This window comes from Carassius gibelio, chromosome B14, assembly GCF_023724105.1.
Source record: "Carassius gibelio isolate Cgi1373 ecotype wild population from Czech Republic chromosome B14, carGib1.2-hapl.c, whole genome shotgun sequence".
Taxonomy (NCBI): domain Eukaryota; kingdom Metazoa; phylum Chordata; class Actinopteri; order Cypriniformes; family Cyprinidae; genus Carassius; species Carassius gibelio.
This window is the reverse complement of record NC_068409.1, coordinates 22,031,887-22,044,225: the sequence shown is the minus strand read 5'-3', so window position 1 is coordinate 22,044,225 and position 12,339 is coordinate 22,031,887. Positions and strand designations below refer to the sequence as shown.

Below are 12,339 nucleotides of genomic sequence, written 5' to 3'. Positions count from 1 at the left end.
TATGATACACTATATGTACAAATAAAGCATAGATTAAGTGTGTAAATGTATAAAAAAGTTGACTTTGTTATAAGTTGTCACATAAGATAGACAAAAATGCAAACTAACCTTCGCCATACATCCTTGTTGCTAGGCAGAAAACACTCGGTAACAGGAATTAAAGAGAGACAGCGAGGTATCATCTCATTCACAGTAAAATAAGTGTATTAACAATCAGCTATAGTGTGTGCTCATCCAGATATTCATGAAGAAATACCATTTTTCTACTATTGGCAAAGCGAAGTCATACTATTTTCAGCAAAGATAAAACAACAGGCATTAAAAGGAGTTTAGGAAAAAGATCTCAATTCTGGATGATCAAAATGCACACCACCACTGCACTTGAAAAACAGAGTAAATACGGAAAAGACTAAACACAGACACCTATTCAGAGATATTTTATATATATATCCTCCTGAAGGTTGCTTTCAGAGAGTAAATCTATGACGTTGTAAAACGAAAACCAAATAGTAAAAAAAAAAAAAAAAAAAAAACATACAAATTTAAACTTGCTGGTCTTATTACAACAATACAGTAAAACTAAATTGGGATTTAAGATATAAACATTTAAAAAGACCTTCAAATGTATAAATTAGACTGTATGTATGCTTATAGAATTGCATGAATGTAAAAATGAAGCTACGTAATGGCTTTTCAACAGTCCACTATAAATATTGTCGTACATGCAATCACATTAACAACATAGGATTTAAACCCCCCCAAAAAGCACATTAGAACTCCACAAAACAGTACCTTGAGCACTGTACAATCGCAGGATTTCTAAAGGAGGTCAGTATCTGCTAATACTAAAAGGTTTTCGTCATTTGATTTCAATCACAGGATAGTTTGAGGAACGAAGATATCAAAACAGCCAAATTAGAGAGATCAATATGTAATTTCCGATATCATATCCAAAATCATTCTGACAGAAGAAATAAAAACAGTTTTAATGCGCTCAAATGTTAAGTTGTTCTATTGTTTTATATGTGTAACAAAATGTTTACAAGAAAACAACTGAAACATATATTATAATGTTTTTTGTATTGTTTTCAGTTACATTTATATTTTAATTTGATCACTGTTTTGTTAATGACAATATTTTAGTATCATACAAATCATACACAATACACATTATTGGAAAGTAAGATTCCAAACAGACGTGCATTAAAAATATTTTCTTTCTGTTGCAATTTACTCACAACAAGATTTAACATATTTGTGTTGTGAGTGGTATCATATCTTTATAGAAGAGAAATTCACAGTAGAGATACCTTAACAAATAACACCGGATCAGTTCGGATTAATTATGACAAATGTGTTCTTACATTTTTAGCATCTGACATACACACCACACAAATGCAAGTATCTCTGTGTTAAAAACTGTTCAACTCAGAGTCCATCAAAGAACAGAAACATGAAAAATTCTATGGCAAATTTCTAAATATTTCCTCAAAACAAGATACAAACGTGCCTGCATGCGTAGCATCAGACTTTCACAAATAAAATTCCTGTGCTATTTGTTTTTATTTCCTGTTTCTCAATGATCCAACAGTGTTTAAAATAGAAATTAAGAATTTCTTGTCAACTTCACATCTACAACTTCCTTTGAACACACCGCATCAGTCCAGCATTGATGGTGGGTTGTTGTTGTTTATTTATTTTTTATTTTTTTACTTTTGCCTTATGACCTTTCTAAGGTTATTCGCGATAGCTAAATTAATGAACTGAAAGGCGTGCTAGAAGGCCCACTGAGTCAAAAAGCCTTGGTAGCCACTTTTTCAGTTAAACCTATACGGTCTCTTTCTCAAGCCTCAAATAGTAAAAAATAAATTGATAAAAATAAAAAAAATATACAGAGGCCCACTGTATTCTTTGGTCACCGATTTTTCTCTTTATGAGTAGGTTCTGAGGAATGGTATCTAAGGCACCATCCTTGACAGTGGAAACTATTGTAATAACCAACCAGGAAAGAAAGAAATCTTTAAAAATGCTATGCAGCCTGGTCATTAGTGTTAGCTGCTTCACAGCACAGTGTGTAAGGAAGGCAAGTTACTCCTGTTACAATTTGAGAAACACCTCCTTACAACACCACACACACACACACACACACAAATAGAAAAAAAAAATCATGACAAAACTGGACTATAAAATACCTAAGAGCAAACTCTCTGATTGTATAACAAGATAGTAGATTAAACAGTGGGCCACTACCAAAGGCTCCAAATATCATTCTTTAGTCTTTACAATCACTGAGGTCAGTGTTCAGATTTTTCAATATGTGGAATCAATTCAAAACATGGGGACAGAAACAAACTAATAAGACTGAAGAAAACCAATTTCATTATGCATCTTGTGTACTGAAAGAGCTGTGGACCTCAGGCTTACAATTTGGTAGACTATTCATTGTGTTGTAACTTATGCATTAACCTAACATTTCATTCATCACCACCAAAGTGTTCAGTTGTAAGCTGCCATTTGTTTCTTGATAACAGAAGTGAGATTACAGACGACTTGTACTTGACAGAACAGGATTTGAGTTCATTGACAGTTCTATGTACGATCATAAAATGCTCTAGCACGCTAATATTAAGTGAGAAGTCTACCGAAACCGTGTATGAACAGCGTAAGTGAGTGCAGGTTGGAGTTTCACTGATCGGTACGATTCTAAGGACAAGGCCTATGTCCTCGCTTGCACTTTTATTTAAGCCGTGTCATGCTGAACTGCAGTTTTATAGCAATAAAGTTAATACCCCCCAAAAAATATAACAACAGACTTCGCATATAAGATTAAACTGAAAAGAAAATAACGATAAATTCGAAATCTGCTGGAGTTCATTCGAGGTGAGGCAACTTCGGCCGTGAAATCCTTCACGGAAAACAATTACTTTATCAAAGTTTTAACTTTTTTAAAATCATTTATTTTAGACATTAGGCCAGTCTAAAGTCTGAATTTCACTAAAAGTATGTTTCTAAAGTTTCTCGTTTTGCTATTTTAATTCCAAAAAAAAAACAAAAAAAAAAACGCATAGGTAAGCCTATCCGTTAAATAAACTGGCACGTACAGAAAAAATCCAAGTCGTGTACGTTTCCTTTGAGAAGCATAGTTTAAATCACACGCCTGATCAAAGAGAATAGAGATACTTTAATGAAACTTAGAATGCATAATTAATTGTACAGTACACAGTAGAATCTTAATTAAACATTTTCACAATGAAGGGGGGTTGATGTCTATAATAATTGCCACAAACGTATTAAGGTATAAAATTCACTCATTGGTGGTGTAGTGTGAAAATCTCCAAATAATTAGTCAAAGGCCTCGTTCAATGATGGGTTCACCTTCACACACATCAAAACAAACGATATTTTTAATCTTCGACCAACATTTAAACTGTGACAGAAAACGCATAAATCCAAGTTGTAATTTACAAAAAATAAAATAAAATAAAAAATAAAAACGTTACTAACTTTTATCATCACTTTTCAAGAGATAAACCTCTTCTTTCCATTATACATCACGTTGACAGAGGCCCTGCCTCTACAGAACCTCATAATAGTACACTACGCCATTAATATTTTTCCTGTGCAGAAATAACTTACTTTATTTTTTCGACCTATAAATTCTACTCCATTTGTTTGTAGATATTTTCTATGTGAATTATATTTTGGCAACTTTTTTCTTTGCTTTTATAGTAAGCTATTTACAGTTTAGTCACCGACGTTTCACCAACACAAGAACATAAATGTACAACAGATAAAGCTCACAGTAACAAATTGCACGCTCATATTTAAACCTGTAGGACATAATATTACATGAAGATGACCCCTTCAGCTGTCATCCCTCAATGCTTTAACACGCAGAGTACAAGCCCGAATTACAGACATTATATATCACTGTTACAGTGTTTGGGTGAAAATGTGTCCACGGCGCTATGACACGTGTACCAGCCATTCACCAGACTTTTCTGAAAAGGTGAGTTGGTCGCAAAAGTTCTATGGTTAGGTGGGAACGAATGACTTGGTTGGCTGCACGAATATTGTACAGACTCTGGTCTGTAGCTGCCCCTTTGTAGTAACAGAGGGTCCAAAAGGGACTGTGGCCTGTGCGCCATATAGTCCAAACTGTTTTCAAAGGTGTGATGGAAGCGTGACCTCATAGTCGACTCATTTCGTGTCTCTGGAGACAGGGAGGGAGTCGTCATCGTTCGCGTCACGGTGGTAGAGGCGGGCGTGTCTTGCTGTTCCGCTACCTCAGGAGACCTGGCCTCTACAAGGTGCTCGTCGTCTTCGCCGATTTTGGCGATGTAGGCCTTGCAGTGGAGTTTCATGTGTTTGCGCAAGGAGCTGGGATGCGTGTAGCATTTTTCACAGCCTCTGACCTTGCACGTGTAGGGTTTATCGCTGGAGTGAACGTGAGAATGCTTCTTCCGGTCACTGCTGTTTGCAAATCTCCGATTGCAGCCCTCAAACTCACATTTAAACGGTTTCTCACCTAAACGGGCAGAGGAGGGGGAAACGCGAGTTACGGGTGGGATGTACAGTCAGCCATGGCTCATCAGTTCTGAGTGCATGGTGTCATTAGATGTGTTATGCAGGATGTTATACAAAAAAAATATAAAAATAAATTAAATTAAAAAAGTGTGCTGCTCCACACATTCAACACTATATAGCAGGCAAGGACAGAACTTTGTTAAAGATAACACTCCTGTGCGTGCAAAACTTGACAAATCGAAATCCCTCTTTCTTATCATTTATAAAAAATAATCATGTTTTCCAGTCGGTTGTTTTCATGCAATAGCTGCTAATTTCAAAATCATGGTTCACAGGAGCTAAATCAGATTTAGCTTATAACGAAACTCAAATGCATACAGCTTAGGCTAACTCAAACTGCTTTCAGAGTTTAAAAAAAAATCTAAACAACATGAACATAGCAGTGTTATTTCATTAGTTTTATTAACCCATAGTAAACACTTCACTTGTAAATATTTGTATGGAATCGGTGATTAATTTAACATTTCTGTTTTCAGTTAAAAACATATATATATTTGCTAATATTCGCAGATATTCTGTGAATGACCCAATTCATATTTTTAAATGCGTCCTGAGCCAAAGATGAATTCCTAGTTTAATTAATTTCTAGCGAGAAAAATAAAGTTAACTGTGGCTTAAATAAATACAGTCATATCGATATGCTTTTTATTTATTTATAAATCATATATTATGGTTAAATCATTTAAAACAAAAACACACGAACTGGCCATTTATACAGAAAGCATTCTAAGGATTAATGTGACGTTAGTTTGAAGTGTAGTTGACTAGAAGCTTGCAGAGCTTAGCTCGAGCTGGTGCACTCTACCATAGCAGAGAATTCAGCTGTGCCTTGCGTAAACGTTACGTCACAGCTCTCCGGTGCCCCGGCATTTATTTATTTATTTTCACTGCATGAATGAGAGGCACCCAAACAACTGGCCTGTGGACTGATTTTCACCAGCTCGAAAGTTTCTGAAAACGAAATTAAAAAAAAAAAAACCCCTGTAATATGAGCAACAAACGTTCCAACAAAAAATAGGTTTCATTTGATATAAATAAATGCTTTAATCTCAGTCCAAATTAAAGTCTGGCACAGGCTGTAGAAAATTACATTCTATTGTGTACAAAATTTTACATTAAATTATATGCCGAAAAATTATGAACATCATGACGTGTTTTGACAACCTACTGTCAAAAGCAGGTTTCGTGAAAAGCTAAAATAAATAAATAAATAAAATACGGTATATATTTTATAGTTTTACTTTGGGAACAATTAATCAAACAGTAGCCTACGTTTTGACCAGTTTTTCTGTCCTGGCAGTTCTTAATGAATTAATTTTGTGTTTGAACAATGTTAAGCAAAACAAAAGAAAAAGAAGTGGTTTAGAAACAATTCCATAAGTTTGAAGCCTGTCATTCTATTATTAATATTATTATTATAATGAACTAACCTGTATGCGTTCTCTTGTGTATCTTGAGGTTCTCAGATCTGGCAAAAACTTTTTCACATCCATGAAAAGGGCAGGGAAAGGGCTTTTCTCCAGTGTGCACTCTTATGTGGTTGACGAGCTTGTATTTGGCTTTGAAAGGCTTTCTGTCTCTTAAACAGTTCTCCCAGTGACAAACGTAGTCGGAGTGCTCCGGTCCTCCGACATGCTCAACCGTCATATGGGTGACGAGTTCATACATGGTTCCAAAACTCCTGGCGCAGGGCGGCTTGCCAGTGCCTTCTTGGCCGTCACTCCACTTGCACACCAGCTCGTGCTTTGGGTTCTGCCTGGAGCACCTGAGGAAGGCGTCACCCCCTCCTCGCTGCATGGCCATATTCAGAGGCTTATAGAACTCCAAGAACTGGGTGACTAACTGCTGGCTGTTGGCCCTGGGGCCACTGACCGACTGCCCGTATGGGTGCGTTCGAGAGAGAAGATCCCCGGGAAGACCCAACATCATTTGGCTGCTGAGATCTCGGGTTGCGTCTGACGAGCCATGGGCCTGCTCTTGATACGTGTTGAAGAAAGCCTGGCTCCTGCCATCCCTATAGCTGTGGAGGTCACGGTACCTACCAATATTGCCATGTTGGTTAGGTCTCGGAGCCAGCTGATCAGTTACTGGTGGCATGCCTGCTGCTGACAGATTTGTCCCAATGATAATGCCCCTAGGACTGGGTTCTAAGCGATGACTGGTGTATCCAGTGTCTGGAAAATGGGTAACCGAGTGGTCAACAAATGCACTGGCCCTCGTCTCGTGGTAGTCTCGCAAATTTTGCGAGGGGCAGAGTTTTAAGGAACTGCCAGTGGGGTGCCCCATGTGCTCCTCTGCCAAAGGTGGCAGCACCACGCTGGGTTCAGTATTGCTCTCCCCAGGGTTGACGCAAGAAAGAGGGCAGCCACTAAACCGCGACAGGCTTGTCATGTTTTGTTGCTTGGCTGAGGTCTTGGCAAATCAACCAACCTCTAACGTTTACGATTTACCTACAAAACTCTTCCCCATTTCCCCCGCTGTATCATCTGCATGTGCAGTTATTGCCTGTAAAACTCTCAGACGCAGGAATAGGACCCCGGTTCGTTAAGATTGGTGTGAGTCCCATGCCGTTCACTTTGCCCTCTTGATTTGTGGCAATAACCGTGGTAGTAAAATGCTCCGAACCAGGCCATACTGCAATATAAAAGCACAGCAGGCAAACCAGCTTTTAAAAAACGGTGCTTTGGGATTGGTCGGAATGCGCGATGATTGACAGTCCCTGGATTTGTTTTAAAAGGGACACGCAGGCGTTCACCACACGACTCCGTTTTCAAATTTCTCAGTGAAAATGCTTTGATATGTGCCGCTCGCGCACTGCCAGATATTGGCTGTTCTGTGACTTGAGAGTGCCGAATGCGGTATTGTTGGCTAAGATATCGAAATGTTTAAATGCCATATATATATATATGCATTTTAAGCAAGTCTGTGCTACGAATGCTGTGCAGCAGTGTTTTCAACATCGAATAGAAATAACCGGAGTTAAGCAACGAAATCAAAATTCTCTTTCAAGCCACAATGTAGGTTTTAATATTTAATATTGTGGTTTAACTTTAATTAAATTGAATATGCTTTGGTGTTACTCGCTCCAGTATATATAATACTGGTTTTCATTGTAAACAGGATACATTATTATTATTATATTATTATTATATTATTTATTTAATACATATTTTCATTGTTTCATTTATTTTTAAGTTAAAGATTACGCTTATTTAGCTAAAGGTAAATGTGACATAGAAACTTCACTGTTTTTTTTTTTTTCATGCAAAAGTTCAGGGAAATATTATTTGTTATTAATTAAGTAAAATGACATAATATTTTATATTAAACACTTCGGGGGAAATTCGGGGGGCAATATTTGATTATAATGCACATAAAAATATCCCATATTGTAAAAGGTATCGTTCCGCATGTGAAGGTCTATTATTTGTTTAGTGAAGATTAGATTAATTTTATTGGATGTACTTAGGCGTGCATTTTTATCGAATATTTGAATTAACATTTTTTTTTCTTTATTTATAAAAATTAATAGGTGAATGAAATTCATTCATAAATAATGTATCTAATTAATAAATAATAATAATAATAAATGCGCAAAAATGAGCCACAGTAAAACTAGGGTTATGTCAATATAGCATAATAGCTAAATATAACGTTAATTGTACGTGGAATATGCAAGGGTTAATAGACTTTTGACTTTCGGGGTTACAAGAATGACATCTTTAACCTTTACAACCCCAAGATGACCTGTTGCCATCTAAGAAGGACATTTATTCGCTTATGTTTAATGTTTTGCACCTGTCGCTATTAAACCAACAAAAATGAAAACAGGTTTGTGGTGTACTCACAGTTACTGTAAAAAGTGTGACAGCATTATAGTGTGGACCGTCAAATTATTCTTTTTTAAAGGGCCAACTCAAATATGTTTAAATAACCACACAAATGTTGACGTATTAAGAACAGAATTTAATTATGTGAATTGGAATCTAAAGAACAACTTTTATACCAGGGATACTGATCACTTACCTTACAACATTTTGAATTTAAGAAAGTAATTAATATATTTATTCTGAAGACTGTCTCCAAACCCCCACCACCCTATTAATGAGTGGGCATAAACTTGACTTATTTAATAATATAATTCTTCCCACATGTGAAGTTCTTGGATAGAGTAAATATTACAAGACAATATTTACTGAGGTTACAGGAACTGTATTCACAATCAAGTCATAATTAAGAGTAAATAACACAATTCTTTTTACTTGAACAGGGTCATATCAAACATAATATAAAACAAGAAAGACCAGAAAAGGCCAAGAATATATACTTTTATATGTAATGAGTTGCAATGCAGTTTTTAGATAAATCTCCCTAACTATGATATCATACACCATAACAGAGCATAGAGAACAATCAATGGCAGACATTAATTTGTATAACAAAACTGAGTCTCTTCTCCCACACCACACAGCAACTCTTCCTGGTTAATCTCATTCTTCGTTATGTCTTCCTTACTGGAAAAGACGAAAGGCATTTCTACACACATTCTGTTAATATACAATAATAAAGACTTCCAATAAATGAGTTAGTACAATGATCTTTAAAATACATATGGAGAGAGAGAGAGAGAGAGAGAGAGAGAGAGAGAGAGAGAGAGAAAGCATAAATGAATGACCATAAGAGAAAAGTTATTAGGTATTGTATAGGACACTGAATATTGTTTTTCTGCGTACTATACATACATCTATAGTTCAGGAAGGTCACAGATTTGTCTTTGGGATCTACAGTGCACAAACTAAATATAGTCAACAAATACTAATATCAATTCAATGTATCCATAGTCAAAGTCTCATCACAGTGGTTTAAAGAAGATAACTTAACTGAAAGTGAGTATTATGAAACACTAAATTATGTATGCTCTACAAATCTAAATATACTAGTACTTTAAATATTTTGCCAAAATGTAAAGTGCCTCTCTTCCTTGCATAATATTTTTGTACAATTACAAATGTAGCTTTAACTTCATTTCATATCAAGACACCAATAAAGCCATACATTGCTTTTGAGAATTTAAAAATAAATAAAATGAAATAAAGTAAAGTAATAGTAAAACATGGTAACCAATGCTGGCTGAATAAATTCGGTCTAATATATTAGTATTAAAACTACAAAAAAAGTTGCAATAAACATAGCGGGTGTTCAGCTTTACAAGTTAGGGGTTGAATGTAGGTAAATTTAGATGGGCAAACTAAGTGGAGAACAGAGGCAAACTGAGTGAAATTTAAGTAGGAAAAAAGCACCGAGCACACGGACTCTACACTTTTAACGCCATTTTTTTTCTCTGATTTTTAGGACTCAGCAGAGCACAATAGTCTACCCTGGCAACAGCAGTTTGCATTGACTAATAAGCAGATGCGTAACGCCTCGACAAATTTAATTTCCAGTCATTTGTGCTAAACATAGTTAAATTTTATACAGACACATGTTAATTGAAGGTACCACAGTTATCTCATTACTCAATACTGATTAAATGTTTGAGATAGCCTAAATAGACCCCACTCCTCAACAAAGCTAATAGAAAACAAGCTAAATACTTTTGAATATTCAAGGTATACTTACACCGATATAAAGCCATATGTCTGTTTATACATATACAGAAAGAGAAGATAAAAGTAATAGGCCAATCTCAAAATAAAATTAAAGATTTAAATACTACCCCTAATATAATCTCCCTATGTGAAAGGATGACGAAGTGGTAGGTAATCCGAGTTATTTCAATCTGTTGTTGCTAAGCAGTGAAATATTTTATTTATTATTATATGTATGTAATAATTTAATTTAATGTGACATTGACACCTGGAATGAATGAGTAAACAGAATAACACTATACATAGGCTATAGCCTTCATATCAAGATTTTATCTGTAAACGATGCTATACACTATTGAGTTTGATAATTGTGTATTAACCCGATTCATCATTTTCAAGAGTTTAACTTTCAGCAGTTTCCAGGTAATTCTGCTCTGACTAAAAAAATGAAGACATACTTTAGTAAAGGGGGCGGGAGCTGGAGCTCATCGCATTATTCTGACGAAACATTATTTGACTATACCTCAAATAATAGGTCGAAATATAGCTCTGGTCAATGCAATTATAGGCCTTTAAGTCCTTTCAATTTTCAGTAGTCCAATGTAAAATAACGTACTATGCCCTCTTGAGTTAAAAACGTCTCTTGCCCTCATTTGCCCTTTGGCTAGAGTTGCAGTGCAGTAGATAAATTCAGTCAAATATCTGAACAATTCTCTGCAACGGAGAAAGCGAAGAACGTCCTTAAGAACTTATTTCCTAGCCACGCCTGGAAATGAATATGTCACATAATATATTAAGCGTGTTCACATTTATACAGACAAACTAGGCCTACATCTATAGTGGAAAGTAAGAAACCGTAGCTATCTCACTTCCAAGAGTGAATCCTTAAAAAAAAAAAAAAAAATCGCCGTAAATCCGCACGGCGGTACAGCATACTCACATGTGTGCTATTGTACGACAGATAGAGAAAGAGAGAGGGGCAGAAAGAAAGAGAGCAGAAAGGAGGGGGGATAAAGCTTGAAGAAAGATTAGGAGAATAACTGGAGATCTATATTGCTAGCAGTAACCTTTAAAACTTGTGTGATTTTTAAATATATATATATATATATATATATATATATATATATATATATATATATATATATATATATATATATATATATATATATATATATACGAAAAGCACACACTATTCTAATAACCATTAAACATTACTACTAAATTCTGTTAAAATGTTTTTATGTGAAATGATTTTTTTTTACGGCTTAAATTTTCTGTTATTATATGTTTAAAAGTTACATGATTTAGATTATTAACTAAATACAGCATGCAAAAGATCAACAGGGCACTTTTATAACGCATTTAATGAAAAATGGATTAGGCTACTCACCTTAAAACTATTAGAATAGGTCGCTGTAGTTTATGCTTTTTTTTTTTTTCTCTCGTAGAAAATGCTGAAAGTGAAAGCGTGATAGCTGAGGACTAAACCGGAATGAAGAGCTGATTTAAAGATTTTTGTTTTTAATCTCTAAAATATAAAAGGGAGCTCCTTTCGAGGAGAGATTGAGGGGGAGAGGGAACGTGAAATGGCTTGGAGGTATAAAAGGCGCTCCTTGGAACACTCAACGCGTCTCTGAACTTGATCAGATTTTATGTGTCCTGCAGCGAGTCACTAGCAGACTTCCTCAATAGCAAGTTTTTTTTCCCCATGAAAAAAAAAGAAATCCTGGGGACTTTATAATTACCACCATATTCTTTCACTCTTATTGTTGAGTTCTACACTCTGCAGTCTGATGTATATTTTTCACCATTTTACGGCTTCAGGAAATTTACAACTCTATAAGGTGATTTCAGAAAAAAAAACTTCCCATAGATAGATAGAGAGAGAGAGAGAGAGAGAGAGAGAGAGAGATTTACAAATTAATTATCTTCATTTAGACTAATAGCTTAATAAAAAATAGCGACATTTTTATTAAGTCACTTTTGACCTTTTTTAATCTATTTCACTTATTTTAAGAGGCTCGGGAAAGTGTATTTTGAGAAATAAATTGTCAAGCAACTCCTGAAAGTTTATGTAACTTTGGGAACAGCTGACGTGCTAAGCACGGGAAATTAACAAGCCTCTCTTACTGAACAGAAATAAAGTCCCGTAGCTTTACCTGCA

General features: G+C 35.4%; 1 protein-coding gene and 2 long non-coding RNA genes across 7 annotated transcripts in view; all 3 read right to left on the bottom strand.

Annotated features, from left to right (window-relative positions):
* Window positions 1–12,339, bottom strand: part of LOC127971724 (uncharacterized) — a 69,418-nt gene that overhangs the window by 16,396 nt on the left and 40,683 nt on the right. The gene's annotated exons all lie outside the window — the stretch shown is intronic.
* On the bottom strand, window positions 3,162–7,232 carry LOC127971721 (zinc finger protein ZIC 1-like). The gene is made up of 2 exons (XM_052574936.1): window positions 6,018–7,232; window positions 3,162–4,528 (listed from the first exon to the last, which is right to left on the bottom strand). The coding sequence occupies exons 1-2, from the start codon at window positions 6,976–6,978 to the stop codon at window positions 3,921–3,923; spliced, it is 1,569 nt and encodes a 522-aa protein (XP_052430896.1). The 5' UTR covers window positions 6,979–7,232; the 3' UTR covers window positions 3,162–3,920.
* LOC127971725 (uncharacterized) lies at window positions 8,533–11,210 on the bottom strand. The gene is made up of 2 exons (XR_008156903.1): window positions 9,330–11,210; window positions 8,533–9,101 (listed from the first exon to the last, which is right to left on the bottom strand). It is a non-coding gene; the product is annotated as an uncharacterized LOC127971725 (long non-coding RNA).

Coding starts and splice junctions, on each gene's coding strand:
- LOC127971721 (XM_052574936.1), bottom strand. CDS start 6,978: ATGACAAGCCTGTCGCGGTTTAGTGGCTGCCCTCTTTCTTGCGTCAAC. Junction 4,529..6,017: donor ACACAAGAGAACGCATACAG/GTTAGTTCATTA, acceptor CTGCCCGTTTAG/GTGAGAAACCGTTTAAATGT.